Source organism: Lutra lutra, chromosome 2 (genome assembly GCF_902655055.1).
Source record: "Lutra lutra chromosome 2, mLutLut1.2, whole genome shotgun sequence".
Taxonomy (NCBI): domain Eukaryota; kingdom Metazoa; phylum Chordata; class Mammalia; order Carnivora; family Mustelidae; genus Lutra; species Lutra lutra.
In genome coordinates this window covers 161,165,576-161,188,953 of record NC_062279.1, presented here as the reverse complement: position 1 = coordinate 161,188,953, position 23,378 = coordinate 161,165,576, and the positions used below count along the sequence as shown (strand labels likewise).

Genomic DNA, 23,378 nt, shown 5'->3' with positions numbered 1-23,378 from the left:
ATGTGCTCCCCCCGCCCCCCTCCACTCTTCTCTCCCCCACCTTCTTGATTTTCTAGCCTCTTCTCAGGTGCCCCCCCGGGCCCTGCCTCTCTCCTTGTCCCTCCTTTCCTTCCTTGCCTCCTCCAGCTCTAGGCCCTTCGCTGCTGACTTCTTGGTCTCCCTTCCCAGAACCCTTCCATCGCAGGAGCGGCCCCTTTGCTCTGCAGGTCCCCGCCTCCTGCCCCCGCCCCCCGCCCCGCAACGACCCAGCCAATCACGTCCAGGTCTGCGCCCCTCCAGGATGGCAAATGCGGGCCCCGGCCTGCGAGGCCATCGTCAGCCCCACTCAGTCATTTGAGCACCTCAGCGGCGGTTCAGCGGGGAGTGGAACTTCCTTCCACCCCCTGCTGCCGGGCTGATTGGCAGCCAGCGGGGCTGGGGGGAGGAGGGGCAGCAGAGAGCAACTGATTGTTTGCTGCTGGGTAAGGAGGGCTTAGTGGTGGCAGAGAGGGGGCCCAGGAGCTCAGGAGGCAAACAGATAGAAGATGCTCTGAGTCAGGAACCCTGGGCAGAATTGAGGTCTGTCTGATGTCTGGCTGCCAGTCCTGGTAGGGAAATGATGGATGAAGTGCTTTGCAGAGCATCCCCAGGTAGGCGAAGAGAGAAGGCTTATCTTTTACAGAGCTGAGGCCAGTGGCCCAGGGGACCTCAGGTCTCAGGGCTCTGTAGCAAGCCTGACTGCCAAAGATGCTAGGACCTACAGTCCACTGCAGTCCTCCACCCGCCCCCCCCTCATTAAAATCAAGAACAAAGGAATGCACTTAGCAACCAGGTGACGTGGGGGAGGGTTCCTGGCAGGATCTGTCTAAATGTCCCTCCTTTGACAAAAGCAAGAATTGGGGACCTTGGCTTATATGGAGTTAACTTTTTTTTTATTTTATACACACACACACACACACACATAGTGTGCACGCGTGTGTGTGTGTGTGTACATAACATACATCACAATGAACCATATCATTATAGATCATTTTCTTCCCAGGCTCATCAGACTGGATTTCCTAATTCAGACAGGAGAAAGGTGACTGGGGGAAAGGAGTGGTCATGGGTATTGCCCCAGTTGCGTAGTTCAGAGAAAAGCTGAGCCAAAAATCTCAACTAGAGATTTGCTAGGTTCCCTTTAAGGAGAACATTGACATTTTTGCTTGGGCCGCCAGAATCTGAATTGAAAATACTGTCTGGAGAAGTTGTATCAAAAGCTTTAGGGCTTTCCTGGGTGTCTGGGGCCTGTTGGGACTCGGCCAAAGTTATCTCGCAAGTCAGTGGAAATGGGGTGATGAGAGGCTACGTTTCCAACAAGTTCAAGTCGTCCTTTTGTTCCCAGTCTCTCCGGAGGTTTTTGTTTGGTTGGTTGGTTTGGTTTGGTTTTCATCAGTGTCTATCTGCTGCTTCAATGTCTTAGATTAAGCTATTCTGGAGTTGCCACATTTAAAACCCTCTCAAACTTTTGAAAGACACATCACTCAAAAGCATCTAAGCACTTTCTTCTAACACTATAGGTACATATAAATAAATAAATAAACCTGGCCCTGGGGCTATGAATCAATACGGGAAAATTGGGACCCTGGAGATTTTTCAGAGTGCTAAGGGGGTGTGAAAATAGAGGTGAAAGCCAATGTTTCAATACTTAGTGTCTGGGTGGCAAATTTCAGAAAAAGACTTAAGACACTCCTGGTTTTCCATTGGTCCTGTGCAAATGGACTGTGGGTTGGAACACTTAAAGTACCGCTTTTATCAGATATAAGGACAGTTGGTGAGCAGTTTCAGTTTTTTTCTTTGATGAAAGTTCACCACAATATAATTAGCTTTGTTTTTGTCAGCCTGGGCTGCTGTTGATGAGGTATCTAGAGGCCTTCTGGTATAGGTGCCTAAAAGCTTAAACTGCATTTAATTATTATTATTACTCAATGTCAGGCTACATAAATGAAAAGAGATAAAAAAGAATCGCTTGCAGCTCCATTGCCTCGGTTCGTGATTAAATCTCATCTCACAAGCTAAGCAGCTTCAAGCTGGCACTTGGGGCATGGAAACCTCTAAGGAAAATCCCAGGCAACTACAGAGGCCATGTCAATGGAGTTAAAAGTCTCCCCACATGCTGGGGTGGGTAGAAGCTCGCTGCTCTTTTGATTTTCCTCCCCAATTTTATTTTTAAATACCTCAACAACTGGTTGACTAACTGCAGGGAAGGAAAGCACATAGGGGAAACAGAGTCATACAGAGGGCTGTCTTAAAGGTATGTGGTCTCTCAGGTGGCGATTCCTGGGCTTGCAACTGCTTCCAGATTGTCCTGCCGCCTGAAATCACCAGGAAAGGCTCCAGAGCAGCAGCTGACCTGCAAGCCTCAGCTGCACATGGTAACAGGAAACGTAGGGCTGCTTTTCTACCTGAATGCCAGCTGAGACAAGGCACAGACCAGGAGGCAGTGGAAGGCAGATGGACCGGGTTATGCCTGCTCTTCCTGCAGTGTAGATCCTCGACAGGTCGGATGAAACCAGATGGTTTGCCAGAGGGCAATATATTGGCAGATAATCCCTTGCTTTGTAGCATGAGGCGTTGATCAGGCTGTTAGGAACAAGTGTTTGACACTGAGTTAACCCTAGACATTCAACTCAGAGAATGAACCTTCTTTCCACCTCCTCAGATTAAAAAGAATGGATTAGGTGGCCCAGCATGGTCAGGAAATCAGAAGCCTTAGGATGCATTCTAGCCTCTTCTTTCTTTTCTTCCCATTTGCTAGAACATTACTTTGCAAAACCTCGATGGTAAGGCTTGCAGACCCTCCAGGACAGGAACCATGGTCTGCAATATTATTGAACATTCCCAGGATGTATACAGTATTTGTATACAACAGGCACTGAATAACTGTGCTGCCTGGTTGACTGGCAGGCTCCTTCTCAGAGCCCCTGGCCTGCCAGAATCTGTTGTAGAATATTCTTTAGATGAAGGCCTGGAAGGTTCACATGTCAGGGGCTGTTGCTTGTTAATGGCTGCTGGGGACAGTTCTGACCAACCAGGCTCTTTCTCAGTAGCCTCACCATCTATGCCGGTTATCTACTGATACATAGCAAACCACCCCAAGCCTTAGTGGCTTCAAACATAGCAGCCATGTACTTAACCATGTGATCTGGGGTCTGCAAATTGGGCCAGGCTCAGCTGGGTGCTTCTTCTGCCGGTTCCTACTGGGCTCATGCATGAACAGGTCATCTGTGGCAGCTGGAGGTCATTGGCGTCATTCTCGGATATGTGGCAGTTGGCTGGTTGTTGGTCTTAAGTCCATCATCCAGGAAGCTATCCTGGGCTTGTTTGTATGGTAGGGCACACAGGTCCCCAAGAGCATAAGCAAGGATTAGCCCTCCTGCACATTTGTAAACACTGCGTTAGCTAAAGCTAGTTATGTGGCGGAGCCTAGAGTAGAGTCAAAGCTACAGACACGGGCTGGGGCATGGGCAAGGAATTATTAACATTTTACAGACGGTCTGCAGGCCGACAAAACAAGGCTAACAATAAAATGTGGTATGTCCTTCTCCCAGGTGTGGTACATCATGTTCATCCAAGATGCTGAAGGGATCCTCTGGGGCCAGACGTCCTAGCCAGGTCTCTGTTTCTCTGTTTTTCAGATCTCTGTTTCCATATTGGATATATGAAGAGAGCACCCATCTCACAGGATTGATCCAGGATCCAAAAGGGGCTAAAAATTATAAGTAAAGGCTGGCGATGATGCTCCCAGAACTGTAAAATGGGTCCATAGCCTCTTAACCTACCTGCTTATCCCCTCAGGTAGGGCTTCTGCAAGACTGGAAAGTCCACATTGGTGGTGGTCCATGAGAGTTTAGGAGACCTGGGAAAAAACCATCTTGAATATTAATGACTTATTTGTGAAGATTCTCTGCCCTCTACCATTCTCTTCAGCCCTTCCTCTCAGGAGACGGTCTCTGTTTGAAGCCAGCCTGTTCCCCACCACCATCACTCACCCCCCCCCCCCCCCCCCAAAGAGTGCAGCATCCCACTCAGAGCTTTGGGTCCTATTTAGATTTCAGTATTGTTTTGTTTTCAATTTTTTTCATTTGCTTTCTATTTATGACAGCTGATAATTTGAGAAATAAATATAAGTAAACATTAGGAACTTCAAAAACAATGTTAAATATATAACACGCGGTCCCTTCATTCCCATGACCATCAAATATTTGTACAGCTCCTACGATGTGCCAGGCCCCGTACCTGACGTTCCCTGGAGAACAAAGCCACTGACCTGCCCCGGTGGGGCTTACTCTCTGGAAGTGGGTCAGGGGCTGGCTGGATTTGGGGGCTTGGTTCTTGCAGTGGACACGCAGGTGCCTGTGGAGCCCACTTCCTGGCAGGAGAGAGCAGGAGTCTCTGAGCCAGCAGCGACCAGAATGCTGAGGCCCCCTCCGGCTCCTTCCCTGCGAGGCTGGGGGCATGGGCGGGGATGGCAGGCGTGGGGCCAGGGCCCGGGCGCAGGAGTCAGGGGACCCCCGTGGGGATCGGGGGTGTCAGGGGCTGGGTCCCGCGTGGCAGTCGCGGGTCGGGGAGCGGGAGGCCAGGGACCTGGAGGTCGGGCTGCGCGGGGAGCCCCGGGGCCCGGCGGACTGTGGCTGCGGCCCGGGAGGCCGCGGCTCCTCCTCCCGTTCCCGCGGAGGCGGACGTTGAGTCAATAGCGCGGGCGGCCGCAGGCGGCGGCGCGGCGGCTCGGAGGCGCCCGGCCCTCTCGGGGCCGCGCGGGGCTCGGTTCCCGGCGACGGCGGCGGCGCGGCGGGGGGAGGTGGAGGCGGAGGCGGTGGAGGAGGCGGAGGCGGTGGAGGAGGCGGTGGAGGCGGAGGCGGAGGAGGGCGGCGTCCGCGAAGCCGGCCCGCGCCTGCAGGAGGAGGCCATGAACGGCGACGGGACCGAGAGCGACTGGCAGGGGCTGGTGAGCGAGGTGAGGCCGAGGCGCCGGCCGGGGGAACAGGGCCGGCTCGAGCGGCCGCCCCGGCCCACAGCCCGCGCCCCCCAGGGTGGCCGAGCGGCGCGGGGACGCGCGGGGGACGCGCCGGCCCCCGCCCCCGCCAGGTGCTCTGTTCCTCCCGCGCTTCCCGGGCGAGCCGGGCGCCGCTTTGCTCCGCGCCATCTGGTGCCAGCTTCTGGGGAGGGGCCTTCCCACTCTCCCCCCACCGCACCCCGGCAGGGTTTGGCCCCGGATTGGAGAGCGAAGCGCGGGCATCCGGGAGGAGAGGCGCCAAGCCCCACCTGCTTGCCTGGTCACCACTGTTCTGGAGCCTTGCGATTGGACAGCCGGTGCCGAAGCGGAAAGGGGGTGCGCGGGGGGGGGGATCCGGGCCCTGGGGTTCCACTCGGGCCAGGTGGAATTACCTATAGTAGAGGTTCGGATAGGGGAGTTCGGGGTCCTCCGTAGCCTTCATGCGGTCACTTAGTCATTTCTGTCAACACGTGTGTACGGTGGGCCTACCCCGTGTAAGGCGGAGAGCCCTTATCAAAGGCTGAGAAAGACAGGTGCAGAAGTCATTCGATCTGTGGAAGCAGAAACACCACGCCCCCTGTTCCCCCCCACCCCCGCCATCACAAACTCCCCTGGGGTCCACTTGTAGTCTAAGCTGTTCCCACTTGAGCCCACCTGAGTTTTTGGCGTGCGAGAGGCTGTCCACGGACTCCTCCAGGTGAGAGTAAGGACTGATGTGTCCCTCTCACAGGTAGGTGGCTCTTCCTGACTCACCACCATATGTGACAGCAGTTAGCCACTGCTGAGCATCCCTCTGAAATTTTCCATTCTCTCCCTCCTGAGAACCATCCCCCTGCCCCCAGGCCAATTTGGGGTTTCTTGGACTTGACTCCTGTGCACACAATGTGGGGTGTAGTGGTTTGCTCTCTTCCTTCCCCTTGCGGGATGTTGGAGGGAAACCTGGTAATGTCCTTCTCCTTTAGTCATTTTCTGGGGCTCCAAGTCAGTCTGATAACGGTACTTAATGTCCAGTGTGTGGGAAGCGTATTTCTGAAGAGGAATAAGATGTCATTAGTTCTCCCTGGTTTAGTTTGTTTACTGGAGCATATGTTGCAGTTAGGGAGAGTCACACAATAGACACAAAGAGTGCTAAGGAATGGAATGTAAAGGATGGAAAACCAAAGGAAGGAAATGCTTAATTGCATTCAAATGTGCCTCTCTGTGGTGGGCTTACCTCCACCTTGCACTGACCACACTGTATTGCAGACTGGTGGTTCCTACCCACCCCCCAACCCAACGTGGGTTTTCCTTGGCTTTGTTCCAAGTGCCTACACACTGAGCTCCATACACAGCAGGTGCCTCCAGAATGCTTATGGAATAAATCAAAATCCTGAAATGGGTCTTTCAGGAGTTGCCTCGCCTGTCCCAGCCGCATTTCTTCAGGGTAAGACCTTCTTGCCTTCCGCAGACATTCATTAAAGACTTTAGAATGTGAAGGCACACAGCAAGGAGGTATACTTGCCGCTTTCATGATAGCGAATGTCTATTTCTTGAGTCCCTCAACAATGTTAAGCATTTATATAGCCTCAATCTCATCACGGTATAGAGTAGGAATTACTTTGTGTTTTACAGATAAGGAAACTGTGGCTCCGACAGGCTAAGGAGCTAGAGAATTTGAACCTGGTTTGTCTGACTTTCTTAGGATCATTAGACTATACTTTGTATTTTTTTTTTTTTTAGGATTTTATTTATTTATTTGACAGGGAGACACACAGCAAGAGAGGGAACACAAGCAGAGGGAGAGGGAGATGCAGGCCTCCCACCAAGCAGGGAGCCCAATGCAGGGCTCGATCCCAGGATCCTGGGACCATGCCCTGAGCCGAAGGCAGACGCCCAATGACTGAGCCACCTAGACTGTACTTTGTATTTTAATCATTGGTTCATCTGTCTACATTTTCAGCTAGACAATAGGTTTTCCAAGGGAGGGGATCATGTCTTACTCAGCTTTGAATCCTCAGAGACTAAGTCAGTGTTTGTTAGAGTATGATCTATACATCACCTGCACCAGTCATTTGGGGAGCAAAAAGTACAAAGAGTCACTCTGCATTATTGGGAAAAATGCAAGTTTCAGAGTCTCTCCCCAAATCTATTGTGTGCCTACTTCCTCACCATGGCTGCATCAAAGTCCTAACCCCTGAGTAGCTGTGAATGGAAACTTATTGGAGATAGGACCTTTGCAGATATAATTGAGTTAAAGACTATGAGGTGAGATCATTCTGGATTTAGGGTGGGCCCTAAATCTAATGGTGTCCTTATCAAAGAAAGTAAAGCTAGATTTCAGACACAGAGATACAAGGGAGAAGGTCATGGGAAAACAGACACACACAGACGGAGGCCATATCAAGATGGAAGTAGAGATCGGAGTTGTACAGTGCAAATCCCGGAACGTCAAGGTTTGCCAGCCACCTCCAGAAGCTGGAAGAGGCACAGAACAGATTCTCCCTTGGAGCCTCCAGAAGGAATCAGTTCTGCTGACACCTTGACTGTGGACATCTGGTCTCCACAGCTGTGAGAGAATAAATTTCTGTTTTAAGTCACCCAGTTTGTGATAACTGGTTGTGGCAGCCATAAGAAACCGATACACCCATGGCATGAAAATGCCCAGGAGTGTAGCCTCAAATCTGCTTTTCTCAGAAACTGAGCTACCCAGGGGATTCCCCTGCCCACTCAAGTTTTGCTGGCTGGCTGTGGACTGAGTCTGGCATGGAGAAGATATATGATACTCAGCCAAGCAGGATTCAAGGAAGAGAGTGGTCAGTGGCTGGTGGTGTTTCACAGTGATTTTGGAGCCCAGCCGAAGGAACTGGGGAAGATGTCGCCAGACATCTGACCTGAGCTGAGTGGGTTTTTCGACAGCTCCTATTGGTTTTCTGCAGAAGACCTGGCTTCTGCCTTCCACCATTACCCCTCCTGCCCAGAGACCTGTGCTCGCTTTCAATCAGTTTTCTTCCTCGGCTTGCTTGACTCTAGGAAGCAGTTTTCATTTAAAATGATCCTACAGAGATGAGTTTTATTTTCATATTTTTAGTATAACAAGCTGAAATTACAGCCTTTTCTCAGGCCCTGAAGTCAACACGGCCATGCGTGTGAAAAAAAGCATGGCTTGTGTGCTGTATTGGAAATTAAATGTCTGGGGAGGAGGAAATGATGTTCTTAACGCCACCTGAGGTGATCTTTCAAAATCAGGGAGAAATCTTGAAATACAGCCATGCAGACAATCAATACCTTTCTATTTCCAAAATAAAAATGCTAGCCACCTCTCAGCCTGGTGCCCTGTGATAAACCATGCTGAGTTCAGTGTCGCATTTTCACTATTTGAGTGTTGGTTAATTAATTAGATAGCAATCAGTCTCATATTCCTTGAGTGCGTTGTATGACCCTGGGCCTCTGCCCAGAGTGGAGCCACTGACATTTGAAAGAGAGATTGAATAGACATATAGTCTATTCAGTTCTATCTATAGTTGTCCTATGGTTAATGGCACAGCTGTGGGTCTCAGCAGTCGACTGAGATTAGGGGGTGAACCTTGGCTACCTCTTTCTGGGTGCAAATGATCAAAAACCCAACCCAAAGTGGTTAAGCTCAGGGAATTTACTGACTGGTGTTGGGAGTTGAATTGTGCTCCCCCAAAACATCTGTTCAAATCCTAACCCCCACCTGACAGCTGCAAACGTAACCTCACTTCGAAATAGAATCTTTGAAGACATAATCGAGTTAAGGTGGGTTCCTAGTCCAATGACTAGTGTCCTTATGAGGAGAGGAAAATTTGGACACAGGGATGCACAGAGGGAAGACCATGTGAAGTTACAGAAAAAAGAAGGCCACATGATGAGCTATGCAGCTAACAGGAGTGCCCCCGATTGCTGGCAACCACCAGAAGCTAGAAAGAGGCAAGCAACAGTCCTCCCCTAGAGTCTGATTAGGGAACGTGGCTCTGCTGACACCTGAATCTTGGAATTCTAACCCCCAGGAGTATCAGAGAGTTCATTTCTGTTGTTTCAAGCCCCGCGGTTTATGGCAATTTGTCACAGCAACTCTAGCAAAACAATGCAGCTGGCCTGCTACTAATTCCAAGGCAGGGGTGGTTTGGGGCACAGCTGGATCCCTGACTTGCAAGGACACTTGGCTCTCCTTGCTGTTTGTCTTCAGTCTCAGCCTCCCATACTTTCAAGTTCAGAGGAGAAAACAGAAGCTCTTAGGTTGTACATTCCATAAAACTGCAGGAGTCACTCCCTGGGAACTCAGATCACTCGCCTGCCCAGGAATGAAACTGCTCTGGATTGGAGTCCTGCCTCTCCCTTTCCCTGAGCTTGTATTTGCATCCTAGGAAGCTTGAGCAGGACTCCGCCCTTGGCAGGGGTGATGTGGTGGGGGGCACACTTCTGGTGCCAGGCCACAGTCTCCTCTTTTCAGGCTAGTATCTGGTCAGAGGTCACCATTGTGTCCCTCCTTGTCCCTCTCTCATGCTACTCATGTCAATGTAGTGCTTAGTCACTGCTCTGAGCCTAGGGGACTTCGCTGTCTGGCCCAGGCTAGGGGCAAGAGGTTCCTATTCTGCCTGCCCCTAAATCACTCCTGAGCAGAGGGAAACTTGTGGAAACTATTGTGTAGTTGTCTGGGTAGATGTACCACACGACACTTGGCTGGTTGTAAGACCCTTGGAATTATGTCCTACTTACTCAGAAGGAAGGGTAGATTCGTTAGGGTAAAGTCTAAGCCACTGTAACCAAGATACCTATCCTCAAAATAGATCGTTTTAAAGTTGGTACATGGGTCTCATTCTCGTTACAGTGTGGTGGTCCATCTGGGGAGGGCGGATTCAAGAATCCAGATTTTTGGGCACCTTCTTACTCCAGTGGGTCTTGGGGGTGGTCCCCAACTGTGTGTGTAGAACTGGTTGGTGCCATGTTTTTTTGCCCCAGCCCATGAGAATGGAGAAAAAGAGGGGGGGGGTTCAGGGCTAGGGGTTATTCTTTAATGAAGAATGACTTCTGCTCCCATCCCCCTGGTCTGAGTGTAGTCACGTGGTCTCCCCTCGCTGTGGGCGGTATTCTAGCGAATATAATCTTTAGCATATGTACTTAAATTTGGGAGGGTTCTTCTTATTGCCACCTGAGATTTTTTTTTTTTTCACAATTTGGGAGATTCAAAAGTGGGAAGGATACATAGGACATGAAAAATACAAACCATAAAAGGAAAAAAGGATAAATTTGACTTTATCAAAATTTAAAACTTCAGCTCTTTGAAAAGCTCCACTAAGAAAATGAAAAGATAAGCCACAGGCTGGGAGAAAATTTTCACAGAGCACATACCTCATATCTGGAATATAGAGAGAACTTGCACAACTCAATAATAAGAAAACAAGCAACCTAATTTTTAAAATGGCAGAAAAGTTCAGTAGACACTGCCCTTAAGAGATCTGTATGGAAAACAAGCCCATGAACAGATATGCGTTATTACCATCGCTAGAGAAGTATAAGTTAAAAACCACGGTAAGATGCCCTGACACACTTATTAGAATTGAAAAACAAACAAACAAAAAAACCACAAATGAACCAAGTGCTAACAAGGTTGGAGAGCAGCCGGAAGCCCCATGCGTCGGTGGAGGAATAGGACATGAAAATCCTTTTTCCATTTCTCATCAAGTCAAACATACACTTAACTCAGCAACCCAGCAGTCCCACCCCTAGGAGTTTATCCCAGAGAAACGAAGACATATGTCGACACCAAAACCTGCGTGTGAATGTTTATAGCAGTTTTAATTTATAATTGCTGAGAATGGAAATAGTCTCCACGTCCTTGAACTGATGAGTGGGTAAACGGCCACACATGCATGTGACGGAATTGTGCTCACCATTAAGATGGAACAGATCACTGATCCATGCAAAAACATGAATGAATCTTTAAGACATTTGGTACACCTGAAGCTAATGTAACACTGTGTGCCAACTATACTTAAAAAAAAAAAAAATTGGCAAGTGAAAGAAACCAGAGGCTCAAGCCAAGCATACCTACTATAAGATTCCATTTATATGAAATTTCTGGGGAGGCACAGCTAAACAGGCAGGAAATAGATCGGTGGTTGCCAGAGCCCAGGAGTGGGGTGAGCAGATTGACTGCAGAGGAACATGAGGGAACCTTCTGGAGTGACGGACATATTCTATGCCTCGATTGAGCTGACGACTACATGAGTTGTGCGTGCTAAAATTCATAGAGCTGTATACCCAAAAAAGAGGAATCTTTCTCTGTGTGAATTATATCTCCATAAAACTAATTATTTTTTTTAAAGATTTTATTTATTTATTTGACAGACAGAGGTCACAAGTAGGCAAAGAGACAGGCAGAGAGAGAGGAGGAAGCAGGCTCCCTGCAGAGCAGAGAGCCCGATGCGGGGCTCCATCCCAGGACTCTGAGATCATGACCCAAGCCGAAGGCAGAGGCTTTAACCCACTGAGCCACCCAGGTGCCCCAAAACTAATTATTTTTAAAGGGAAGGCTTGGGTAGTCAATATCGCCATTGCTCTAGAGAGCCTCACTTCTTATCTGTCCAGGTTCCCACCTCATTGGGTTTCCATCAAGACGAGCCATGCTCCCCGAACCTGCCCACTGGTTTTCACTCTGCTCTCCCAACCCAGGCTGACCGGGCGGAACTCCATGTGCATTCTTAGAGACTCCCTGATAACCAAGCTCTCCTCCTTACACTCTTGATTCTGTCCTTTCCTTAACTTTGGAGTTCTTTCTAGTCTTTTGGGGGGCTTTGGGAGAGGAAGCTCTTGGGGACACTCTTCTATGCCCTGATGTCTTAAGGACCAAACTTTCAACACTGAAAAGCCAATCACTTTGTTGCCTGTGTTTTTCTGGGTGCTCCTTTTCTGGGAACATCAAGGCAGAATGACTGGCTTCTTAAAAAGGGAGAGGAATATGTAGCGAGAAACAGGATAGGGGTTATAGGAAGTGGAGGCAAGGTGGGTAGATAGGACATCAGTTAATATTTCAAGGCATTATTCATATTAATAATATTATTATTAAATGAAAAAGCAGTACCCAACAGTGAGCACATGTATAGATAGTTGGTAAGTCTTGAGCAGTAGGAAAAAAGCTTCTCAGAGGCAGTGGAACTTGAGCTGGCTCCCTCCCCTTTGGCTGAAGAGGGCATAGGTGATCATGACAGGAAGCAGGCATGAACCCTGGGCTGGTGGTTGACTTTTGAGGATATGCTTCTGGTAAAGGCTGAAACCAGTGGGTTGGGGTATAGCAGACATTAAGCCTGGAGTAGCCAGGGTGGACCAGATGGTGAATGACTTCAAAAGCAAGACAGAGGGTGTGCTCTAATGTAGATGGTAATAGAGAGGCACTGGGTGCTTTTTTAGCTGGATTACAAGTTGATGAAAATATTTGGAATAGATTTCTTTCCACTGAACTCAATGATCACAGAGCCTCTTACATCTATGAGGCACTATGCCAGGCACTGGGGATGTATAGGCAAATTTGGTAACTTTGCCAGGAATCAGGGAAAGACAAGATGAGAGACCAGTAACCCAGTCTTTTCTGTCATCACCGACATTCCCAATTATTCCTTTTGCACTGAAGTCATACCATTAATCATACAGTTTTCTAACTAACCCGTAACTTGTCTATCTCTCCGCGGAACCCAAAAGATCTTGAACTCCTTGAGAGCAGGAACCATGTGTTATTAATTTGTGGCCTTAGCTCTTTGCACCATATTTTGCCCTTTGTAGGTGTTAACTGTAGAATATATGAATTTGGATGTTTTGAATAAATAAAGTGATAAGGAGACATAGCATCTGTAGGAATAGAGGAAAAAGAATGGCTGTGAGGAAGATTTTTTTAAAAAGACCCCGACGGGATTTCATAGTCAGCTGTTTGGGAAGGTGAAATCAAAGGAGTCCGAGATGACCTAGAGAGTTGGTGACGCTGGGTGTGACGGAGGGGTGGGGGTGGCCAGGTCTGGCGATAAGAGATGAGTTCCATTTAGAACTCTGCATTGTTCAGAGTTTCCTGGGAGTACTTGAACTCTTGCAAGGCAAACTTCGTGCTTACTGGGAACATTTTGGATGAGCAGCTATCTTCCTAGTGGCAGGCTAATTTCAGAGTAAGTTTATTAAAATTAGCATGTGGGGGAAAGTGAGCACAACTGCTATTTTTAACTAATAGGATTCATGTTCTCTCCTGTGCAGGGAAATTCGCATATGTGCTTCTAAAATTGACAATTTCTACTCTTATTATGTTAAAAAATTAATTTAGTGGCTTTCACATTGAATAAAATACATTGGCTGAAGATTCGAAGAGGACTTTGCTAGTCCCTGAATGAAAGTGACCAGAGTGAATGACATTTCTCACTCACCGCCCGGTTTCCCGCTAGTGAAACCAGACTGAGGCTTTGGGTGCCTCACGGCAAAGGACTTGGCTGAGTGGAGAGCCTGTATTTCTCTCTGGCCCATAGGGTAATGTGGTACCAGTGGATTACCTGGTTCCCAAGGAACACAAACCTCTGTTTTTTGTTTTTTGTTATTTTGAAGTCTTCCCATTTTTATTTTCTATGTAAATTTGCACCAAGTAGTCAACTCTGTTTCCATTTCCTTATGCTGTTTTATTGTAACAAACATTTATGTGCAGGATATCAGATCTTCTTCAAGCCAGTCTACCCTCTATCAACTAGCCTGCTATGCGACCTTAAAAAGAAAAGCACTTTTCACTAAGTCTTCTTACTCAGACGCCTTCTATGGCTCCCCATTACCTGGTATTCAAAGGCGCCCTCAAAGTAGCCTTGACCTTTCTAACTTTATGTCTCGCTGCCCCCCTCAGCAGTTGGCTGCTCCAGACACATTAATCTGTGATCCATTCTTACCTTTACCTTATTCTCACATCCTGATCTCATCTGGGTGGACCTTCTACTTCTTCCCAGACCACAGCTTTTCCTAGTCCTTCCAGGTGGAACAGAAGCCACATCCCTCATAAAATCATCCATGACCACCCAGGCTTGAAGTGAGCTCTTCAACCTGTTGCCTTATGTAGCTCGGGTTCCAACCCACTCATCCCGCATGAAAATTCTCCCAGAGGAAAGAAGGGACCTTCTCTGTGTGTGGATCTTAACTCCTACACCAGTTACGAGCTCCTCAGAGAAGGGACCATGACCACCTGTGTTAGGTAGGAGATAGGAATGTGTTTCACGCTATGACTCAAGAGGAGCAGAAACTGAGAGGGGTAACTGAATAACACCCCAGAACCAACGTAGTTCTGGCCCATAGGCAAGACCTCTACTTGGATTTCACATCCTAACTTTTGGAAATTAACTCCTCCATATGCCTGCCCACCTATAGCTTTATTAAAAGGCTGACACACAGGTAGAGTATTAGTGACATTGGATGGATCCGTTCCTGCATTAGTCTGGTTGGTTGGCATGATGGAGGAGTAAAGGACAGCCTTTAAAATGGGACAGGGGATAGCAGTGGAAGGTCTTCAACACAGCAGACACAAATTGAGAACTACTCTGTGCAGGGCCTTGGACGCCAGACAGTCACTCCTGAGGGGTTTAAAGTCCAGTGGTGGTAGAGAATGGGGATAAGGCCACTACGCTGTGACATACATTTTGGTAAGTGCTCTGCTGGTCAAGGGGAAGTTAATTTAGCTTGGGGGATTGAGGGAGGTTCTTGTACCTGGAAGGTTGGGCAGGATTTGAGCAAGTAGAAGTATAAAGGAAGGGTGTTCTAGGCCGAAGGAATAGAAATAACAAAGGTGCAGAGGTGGCAAAATGTAAGGCTTGTTTAGGAATTACCAGAGTCTGGCTTCTGGTTGGCAACACATAGTGGGGCTTGGTGTAGTGGTTGTTACACAGACCTTGAATGCCCTGTTAGCTATATAGAGAGTGCTAGGGTCCTGAGTGTGGCCTTTACTCTTGAGGGGGCTGATGGAATGATCGTACGCTTTGAGCAGGGGAGAAATTACCTGAATGCATTGGGAAGGAAGGTACGTAAGTGGTACGGATAAGGACTGAGCTGGACGCAGGAGCCCAGCTGTACCTCTTCCTCTGTTCCCTTGCTTTCATCACTCTCAGTCCATCTGTGTCTACCTTCTACCCCTTCTTTATTCCTGCAAATGCTCTTGCCAAGGCCATCCAGGACAAGTCTCCTGTTTGCCATACACTGTGGTCTGTCTTCAGGCTTCAGCCTTTGTGGTCCTGACCTTGCAGTCTATGACACTCCACTCTTTTTTCCCTCCATGCTGGGCATCCCTCCACAGGACTGTTGGACATGTCTCTGGGCACCTCATCCTCCCTGTGCCCTAACCTCAATTCATCCTCCCCCTGCTTTCCGCCGTTCCTGTGTCTCTTCCCTTCTTCCTCCCATCTCAATTAATGACATCACTACAGAGTCTGTAATTCTTCCTCCCAGCGGAACCCAATCTAATTATTAATGAAGGCCCCTATTTTCTGCTCAGGGACAAGTCTTTAATTAGGGCTCTGGGTCACCTCTCCCACGATCCCACCATGGCCCAGGTTCTTATCCACTCTCCCCAGAGTATCTGCCACACCTTGTAAGATCTTTCTTCCATGTCCGGCTGTCCAGCTGGATTTGTCATTAGAAGCACGGAAAGGATTTACCACTGCTTTGCCTCAAGCCCTCTGATGGCCTCCTGAGGCCTTGGGAGTGAAAAACCAGGCCCTCCAGGGGCCCTACTCCCTCCTTATCTCCAGCAATTCCCCTTCTGCTACCACTTCCCCCACTCTCCACAAAACTCCTGACAGATACCAGATCATTCCATGCCTTGAGGCACCTCTAGGCCTTTGCTTGTGTCCACAGTGACCTCCTACATGTACTTTGAGGCCCAGATCAAATATCACATCCTCCACTTGAGTTTCTTACCTCCCCTAGGCCTGGTGTATTTTACCTGGGAAGTGGATAGTATATTTGACTTGGGACGATGGTGTGGGGGACTGTTGGCAGCATGACTAGGCAAGGATTCCGAAGGATGGGGACCCTCAGAGACGTGGGTGGCCAACAATATCTAGTACAATTCCAGGCACATGAGGCTTAGTAGGGACTCGGGAAAGGAAGGAAAGAAAGGAGGAAGGGAGGGAACAAAGAGAAGGAAAGGAGGAAGGAAACACAGTTCATGCTCCCATTTCTGATATTCTCTTTGAAGCCAGCCCTGCTCATCTGCAGCTGTGCCCCCCTTCCAGCCTCTCCCCCTGCCTGATCATGGCCCTAAAGATGCTGAGAGTGAGCGTCACGTGGCCTCAGCTCTTGGCCGGTGTCCTGCCAGCTGCTGGGCTCAGGCTGCAGTGGGTAACCTAAGTCATCAAGCCCCACCGAATCTCCTGACTTCTCCAAGACCTCAATTCCTCTGGATTTCCTACCATGAGGACATTATCTATCTATTATCTATCTTGTATCTCTCACCTAAGATGGGGATAAAGTGAGGTGAGATACGTGAAAGTGTGTTTGGAAGTCCTCAGCATCTCTGGTGGAGGTGGTGGTCCAGTCCTTGTGGGGCTTTGGGAAAACCCTTCCCAGGGCTTCGGAGATGCTGCTGCTGAGAGAGGCGATGTGTCAGCTGCTGGTTGTCAGCACGATGCTGCTGAAGATTCATGTCGATGGGGTACAGGTGGGCGTACTTGCCTGCTCGGCTGTCTGCAGACCCCATAACCAGGGAGGTATTAGAGGCGGCAGGAGGGAACTCCTTCTTTCTAGCCAGTTCTAATTTGCTTTTTAATGTGCTGCAGTCTGATGAGTGCCATTGGGGCCAGTCTGTAACCTTTTCTCTGACAGTCTCCAGCTTTGCTGGACCTCCTGGTGCATGTACAGGTTACTCAGTCCCTCCTGGGTGCCTTCCATTTCCCTGGCCTCTTCCGCGCACCCATCACTCGCCCTCCGACCTTGTATCCGTTCTGCTCTCCCTGAGTCCAGCCTCCTGCTCGCACACCTCTCTGGTTTTCAGAGCCCTCTGCTGACCACACTCGCCTTCCCTCGTTTGATTGGGGCAGAAGAAGCCTGTTAGTGAGCGGACTTCAGTGCTCAGGCAGTGACTCACAAAGAACGAGCAGTAGCCCCCTCCCTGGAGGAGGTGTTCCCTCATCAGCCTTCCTGCCTCCTGCATCCCCTTCTGCCTTTCTACCCTCTCCCCTCTGCCTGGTCGAGCGCCTGGAAGCCAGACTGGGCTTCTGGCCTTCCTTGCTCAAAAGTCTCTGGAGCTCCTGCTGGCTCTCCCTTGGACTCCGACTCCGCTCACCTTCACAAAGCAGATGTTCCCGCCGTATCTTCTGTTTCTCCTTTACACGTGTCCTGTGCTCCGCGGAGCCACGCTGGGTCTCTGCCGGGAGCCTGTGTTTCCACACACCTGCTGTTTGCTCAGGCTGGGCCCTTGAGCAGGAGCTCTGGTTCTCTTGCTTCTTCCCACTACTCTCCTGAGGCTCACTGGTAAAGACCTTCACCTCCAACCGGAAGGTCTTCGGCCCTCTGTGGCCCCATCGTATCCAGGTGCCCCTCTGTGACCCAGGCCTCCCTAGGTGGGAATGATTTACTTATGTGCCTTGTCTCCGGCCTGGAGTTCCTCAGAGCAGGAATGGGCTGATGCAGATTTGAATCTGCCCTTATACCCGGCACGATGTCCTGCTCGCAGCAGACAAATCTGAAAGAGATGCCAAACCTCTCGGGTTCTCCGTGAATACCTGAATCGAAAAACTCCTGAATTTGAAACAAGGACATTCATTTTTGGTTTGTCAGAGCAACATTCCCATTTGTTTCTTCCCCCAAAACCCCCTTTTATCTGTCTGATCTCATAGACCTTCTGACTTCCAAAATACAGATTGTGATCTTTTAAAGGTAGCAAGTCAAATCGCCTTTTAATAAGCTCCAAGGGATTTATGAACTCACTACAAGTCATTTCCTCCCTCCCCCTCTCCCTCTCAGCCGCCCCTTCTTCCTCTTCTTTTCTCCCAAACTGAAATTTTATTGTATCAGATATATTGCTTGAAAGAGTCAGGCAGAAGCTGCAGGTGGGAAATCATTTGGTTCTGAAGAGCTGCTTTCTGTAATGGGCTCTGACCTGTATTTGAGAGCATCTGAACACTCACCAGTGTCCGTCTCTGCTCGGGCTAGATATGAATCTCGCTGCAAGGTTGTTGGCTCCCACAGGTGACTTTCATGCAAAGCAGTTACACAACTTCCCTGTTCCCTGCAGTCATCTTCTCATCACGAGAAAAAATTAGTAAAAAGAGTACCGTGGGGCGCCTGGGTTAAAGTGGGTTAAAGTGGGTTAAAGCCTCTGCCTTTGGCTCAGGTCATGATCCCGGGGTTCTGGGATCGAGCCCCGCGTCAGGATCTCTGCTCAGCAGGGAGCCTACTCTCTCTTTCTGCCTGCCTCTCTGCCTACTTGTGTTCTCTGTCTGTCAAATAAATTAATTAAATCTTAAAAAAAAAAAAGAATACCTTACATCTGTCTGCCTTCCACTGATATTCAACAGGGTGAACACAGCCTCAGGCACTTTGCTAAAAGTTGGGGCTAGAAGGCAACAGGAGTTGTCACCTTCCTCTCCATTCCCTTATCCTCGTAATCTCCTTATCAGTTAGAATGAGCTGGGGGGTAGTGTCCTTTTATAAATGAAGAAATGGAAATGCAGAGCCCTGGCTGACGACACTCAGCAAGAAACGAGTGTGTGGAGACATGCCTCTTCACTTCAAGTCAGATGTTTTTCCCAACCAAAGGCTTGGATTCACACCCTCTGCACACTCACGCCAGCTGACCGAGATAGAAGCCCCAGCAACTGGAGTTGAGATAGAGACTTCTGGGGTCTGGGTCCAGATCCCTACCCAGACATCAGGAGACTCCAGAAGTTGAGCCAAAGCAGTGTCAGGGATACCTGCAGACGTGACCAAAACTGAAGGACAGTCGGGATATCACTTCTGCTATGGAGGCTGAAGGAAGGTGCGCCAGGCAACGTAGTCTTGTCTGAGCAGAGGCTCAGGGCAGTGTGAGAATCTAATAGTGTCAAGGGGCCATTCTCCCCACTCCCCACCCTCGTCCTGTCTACTTGACCCATCATAGAGAGTTCCTCAGGCAGCACTGGGGGCCTTACCCTTGCCGGCTGGAGTCTGGGAGTGAAGAAGAAAAGGCGGGTGGGGAAGAAAAGTGAGTGGCTGCAGGTGTCACCTAGAGATGATCAAACTTTGGGTCAGTATGGATTTAACTTTAAATGTCTGAGTAGGTTGACACACTCCCCAAATTTGGAAAATATAGGTGTGTTTAAAAGGAAATAACTATAATTCCAGTACCCAGAGCTGATTGCTGTTAATATTTTGGTGTATAATCTCTCAGGTATTTTTTCATGCCCGTCTTTCCTTCCTCCTTCCTTCCTTTCTATCCTCCCTCCCTTCCTTCCTTCTTTCCTAAAAGTTCTTACTTATTTTAGAGAAAGAGAGAGTGTGTGTGTGTGTGTACGAGCAGAAGGGGAGAGAGACTCTCAAGTGGACTCCACACTGAGCACAGAGTCCAACCTGGGGCTCCATCTCAGGACACTGAGATCATGACCTGAGCCAAAACCAAGAGTCAGATGCTTGACTGAACGAGCCATCCATTTGCCCTCCATGTCTTTATTTCTAAAAATGAGTTTATATCACAGGCTGCTTTATTTTATTATTTTTTTTCATTTGTGTTAAAGCTAACACACATACAGTGAGTGCACACAGTGAATGCTCCATGTCTTTTGGCGTGTGCATGCACTTCTGTAACCACCACCCTGGTCAAGATCTAGAACATTTCAGCTCCCCAGAAGACTCCATATGCCTTTCTCAGTCAACTCAATGTCCCCGCACCCCCATAACCATTTTGAATTCTGTCACTGGATGCTATTTTTATAACTTGTCCTTTTTCCTACTCAGCAATAAGTAGTGCCTAATGTCCGTGTCCCTCACTCATCAGCATCATCAACACAATCTCTGTGGCGGTGTGGGGTTCCACCATATTGACAAACCATATGCTTGCTGGAATTTGAAGCTATGTCGTGGAATTTCTTGCTGCACTGTTTCCCATTATCAGAATGCTCAGATGTCTGACATCAGGGTTCTCTCAAGATCTTGAACAGGCTGCAGGGACAGTGACTTGGAGATTTGCCTATGGTTTTTTTGCAAGGCCAGTTTGTGCTTTCCCTGGCTCACTTAGTTTCTTTGAATTCGCATGAGTTATGCTGAATGTCCTAATAACCAATCCTGTGCAACGGCAAGGATATCTCACATCCTACCATGTGTGGCGTGTAAACATCCGTACAGGAGAGCAATTTCAAGGGGTTCCTTCATCCCATCCCTCAACTTCTTAAAAATTAGTTTTAAGAGAGGGGAAGAATTCATTGGACAAAATTTAAGCACCTGGGTTTAGAGAGAGGCTGTTTTCTGATTACAAGATTGCTCGGTGAGTGAGGAAAACAGCTGTTTTGATTACTGGGAACAGTCATGAGGATTCATGAGAAAAATGCCATGCTTCCCCCAGAGACAGTCTCCTGCCCAGTGCTGACCAGTTCCATTCTGATCATGTAGGCATTCACAGTGCACATTTGGAGACATTCCTGGCTCTCACCCTTTCTTGGTTTGGCTTTCGATTATTTTACTATCACTGTTATTAGGAACACCACCATGATCCCTACTACTCCCTCAGTATCATTATTATGTCCAACAGAAGTAAAGCCCTGGTCATGTGCCAAGCAGATAAGGTTTGGTCCAGGGACATGTTGGAAGGAAAAAGGACACAGGTATTGGGCACTATTTAATATGTTATCACTAGCTATGCTTCATTTATTCCCCCCAACCACCTTGAGAGGCAGCTAGAGTTACCATTTCACTTGCTGTGATCGATATGGCTAAGAGTTGATGAGGAAGCCTAAGAGAATATGCTGGTAATGCCAGATCTGGGATCTGAACCCAGGTTCTTTTCCCCCCAAAGTCTGTGTTTTCCCTACTTGACCACGGCTTCACCAAATGAGTGAATGAGGGAGTGACCAAACAGAGTTGCTACAGTGTTGTGCTGGTGTAGTTTGAATTATTGAGCTGAAACGGAAGTGTCCTTTAATTTAAACCTTGGTGTCATACTTTTATGCTTTTGTGTCATAGATATCCAGTGACACTGGCCAGTGGTGACACAGGGCTCTATTGTGAACTCAGTCACGTATCTTCCATTAAAAGGCTCCACATTTCCTCGGTATCCATTGTTTGGCCATGTTGGCATATTTTTGGGGATTAATTTTAAGGTAATACCAGCAACAGCGGTGGTTTGGATAAGATAGAGTTATCTGTATTTTTCCCTCAAGTACAGTGAATTTAGAGGAAGACCATCTAGGGCGGATAAGGTGGCTTACAGTTTGTCTGGGACCCAGGCACCTTCTGTTTCTCTCGTCCACCATTCCAAGAGTGGAGCTTTCTATTCTGGGACCAGTATTTTGAAGGAAGAAGAAGACATGAAGAAGAGTGGGTTCCTTCCTTTAAGGAAACTTCCCATCAGTCTCCCAGGACACTTCTGCTTCCCTCTCATTGACCAATACTTTTAGATGGATGTAGGGGATCCTAGTAATACCTACCTCATAGGGCCTCACTGGGAATGCGTCAAGTGCCCAGCATGGACCTGGCATGCAATGAGGGGTGCAGGAGGATCTGCCATCAGTGTTTTGTCTGATGCACACATGGTCATATGTGGGATCTAGGCCCTTCAGGCTTGCTAGGTCTTACTCAACAACTTGTTTTGACTACTCTGGTCTTTGCACCCTCCCACACAGTACAGACAGCAACAGTCCTCATGATAGCTATGAACATGATGCTTGTGGATCATGAGGATGATGATGGTAAAGATAACTTCTCACTAAGTGCCAGCTACATGCCAGTTACTGGACTAAATGCCTTCTTCATTCATTATCTCCTTTAACCTCACAAACCCTATGAAGTAGAGACTGTCATGGTCCCCATTTACAAATAAGGCATCTTCGGCTCAGCAAGAGGTGGATTAACTTGCTTGAGGTCATTCGGCTAGAACTGGCAGGACAGAGACTGGAATTGAGGAAAGTCTGACCGCCCTTCCTCCAAGCTCAGGGTCTTACTTGGGATATCCACTGCCATCCTTCATGTCGTTTTAGGTCTCTCTGCCTCTGAAATTTCATCTCCTTTTAGAATGGTCTCCTGGCCATATATTTAGTCAGTCCTTTTGATGCTACTGTCTGTAGCAATCCTGATTATCACTAAATTTCCTTACTGAAAGAGAAATGCCCAAACCTTGACACTACCTGCATCAGTGATGTCTTCTCTGAAGGAATTCCTTTTAAGTGTCAGGTCTTGTGTCTGTACTTGCAGAAGACTGAACTGGAACAACCCATTTCATTGTCATTTAAATGGTTTTCTGATGACCCGTGATGGTGGTGGACAAATGGCCTGTCAAGGGAAATGAGAAAATCATCCCCAATATTGGCTCATGGCTTGTTGGTGATGTGGGGCCAATGAGGATTTTGCCCTCCTCCCTGAAAGCCACAATAAATTCAGATCATCCACAGGAGCCCTTTGCTGGCATAATCGACCCATCAGCACCATTACCAGCCAGAGAAACAGACGTGGACACAGCTCTCACCTTAAGAAGCGTTTACAGTTTAGTCCGTTCTCTGAAAGCTCCTGTGATTTGAATCACCGGGATTGCACACCCTCCCATGTTCCAGAATGCCTCTCCACGCAGCTTGCTGCTGTGGGGTTGAGTTCTGAACCAATGGTTCTTGTTGAGGGAAATTTCCCACTCATCAGTGCTGCCCAGAGGTGGTGACAACAAGTGCAGGAGCAAGGGAGCTGTGCTCAGAAGAAGGTGAGCTAGCGCAGAGAGAGGGCAGCACTGGCTCCCAGCCGCAGGCTTCAGCTGCGGACGCCTTCATCCTGTTGGCAGAAATGTGGGCCCAAGTGGCCCCTTGAATGATGACTCCGTGGTTCTCACACAGAGAGAACCGCAGGGGGAGCAGTGATGATCACGACTGGTTGGCATCTTGGCAGATGGTGGTAAGAGCTCTATTTACTTGGATAATTAAAATGGTGATGGATTTGCATGTCTGATGTCAAGATCTCTAGTCTGCAGATGACTGCCTTTTGGGGCACACAGAGATGGAACTCCTCCTTGCTTTGGAGTATCTGCACCTGACTCAAGTGTCAGAGGGATGGGAGCCAGGGAATATTCCCCCAAATGCTCCGTCTTCAGTTGAATCTCCATCTTGAGCACTCTGACCCTCTTATGGAGCTATTCATCCCAGCAGGGAGATGACATTTTTCAGAAAGGCAAGGTCTGCTGACAGACTTAGGA

The 23,378-nt window shown here is 48.5% G+C and overlaps 1 protein-coding gene across 2 annotated transcripts in view; it reads left to right on the top strand.

Moving 5' to 3' along the window:
- The first annotated feature begins 4,877 nt into the window (after positions 1 to 4,877).
- The window catches only part of CCDC149 (coiled-coil domain containing 149), a 99,370-nt gene continuing 80,869 nt past the window's right edge, over positions 4,878 to 23,378 (top strand). For both annotated transcript variants that reach the window (XM_047719023.1, XM_047719022.1), the window contains exon 1: positions 4,878 to 4,975. In XM_047719023.1, the coding sequence (XP_047574979.1) occupies positions 4,928 to 4,975 (48 nt within the window). In that variant the 5' untranslated portion in view covers positions 4,878 to 4,927. The remainder of the gene's footprint in view (positions 4,976 to 23,378) is intronic.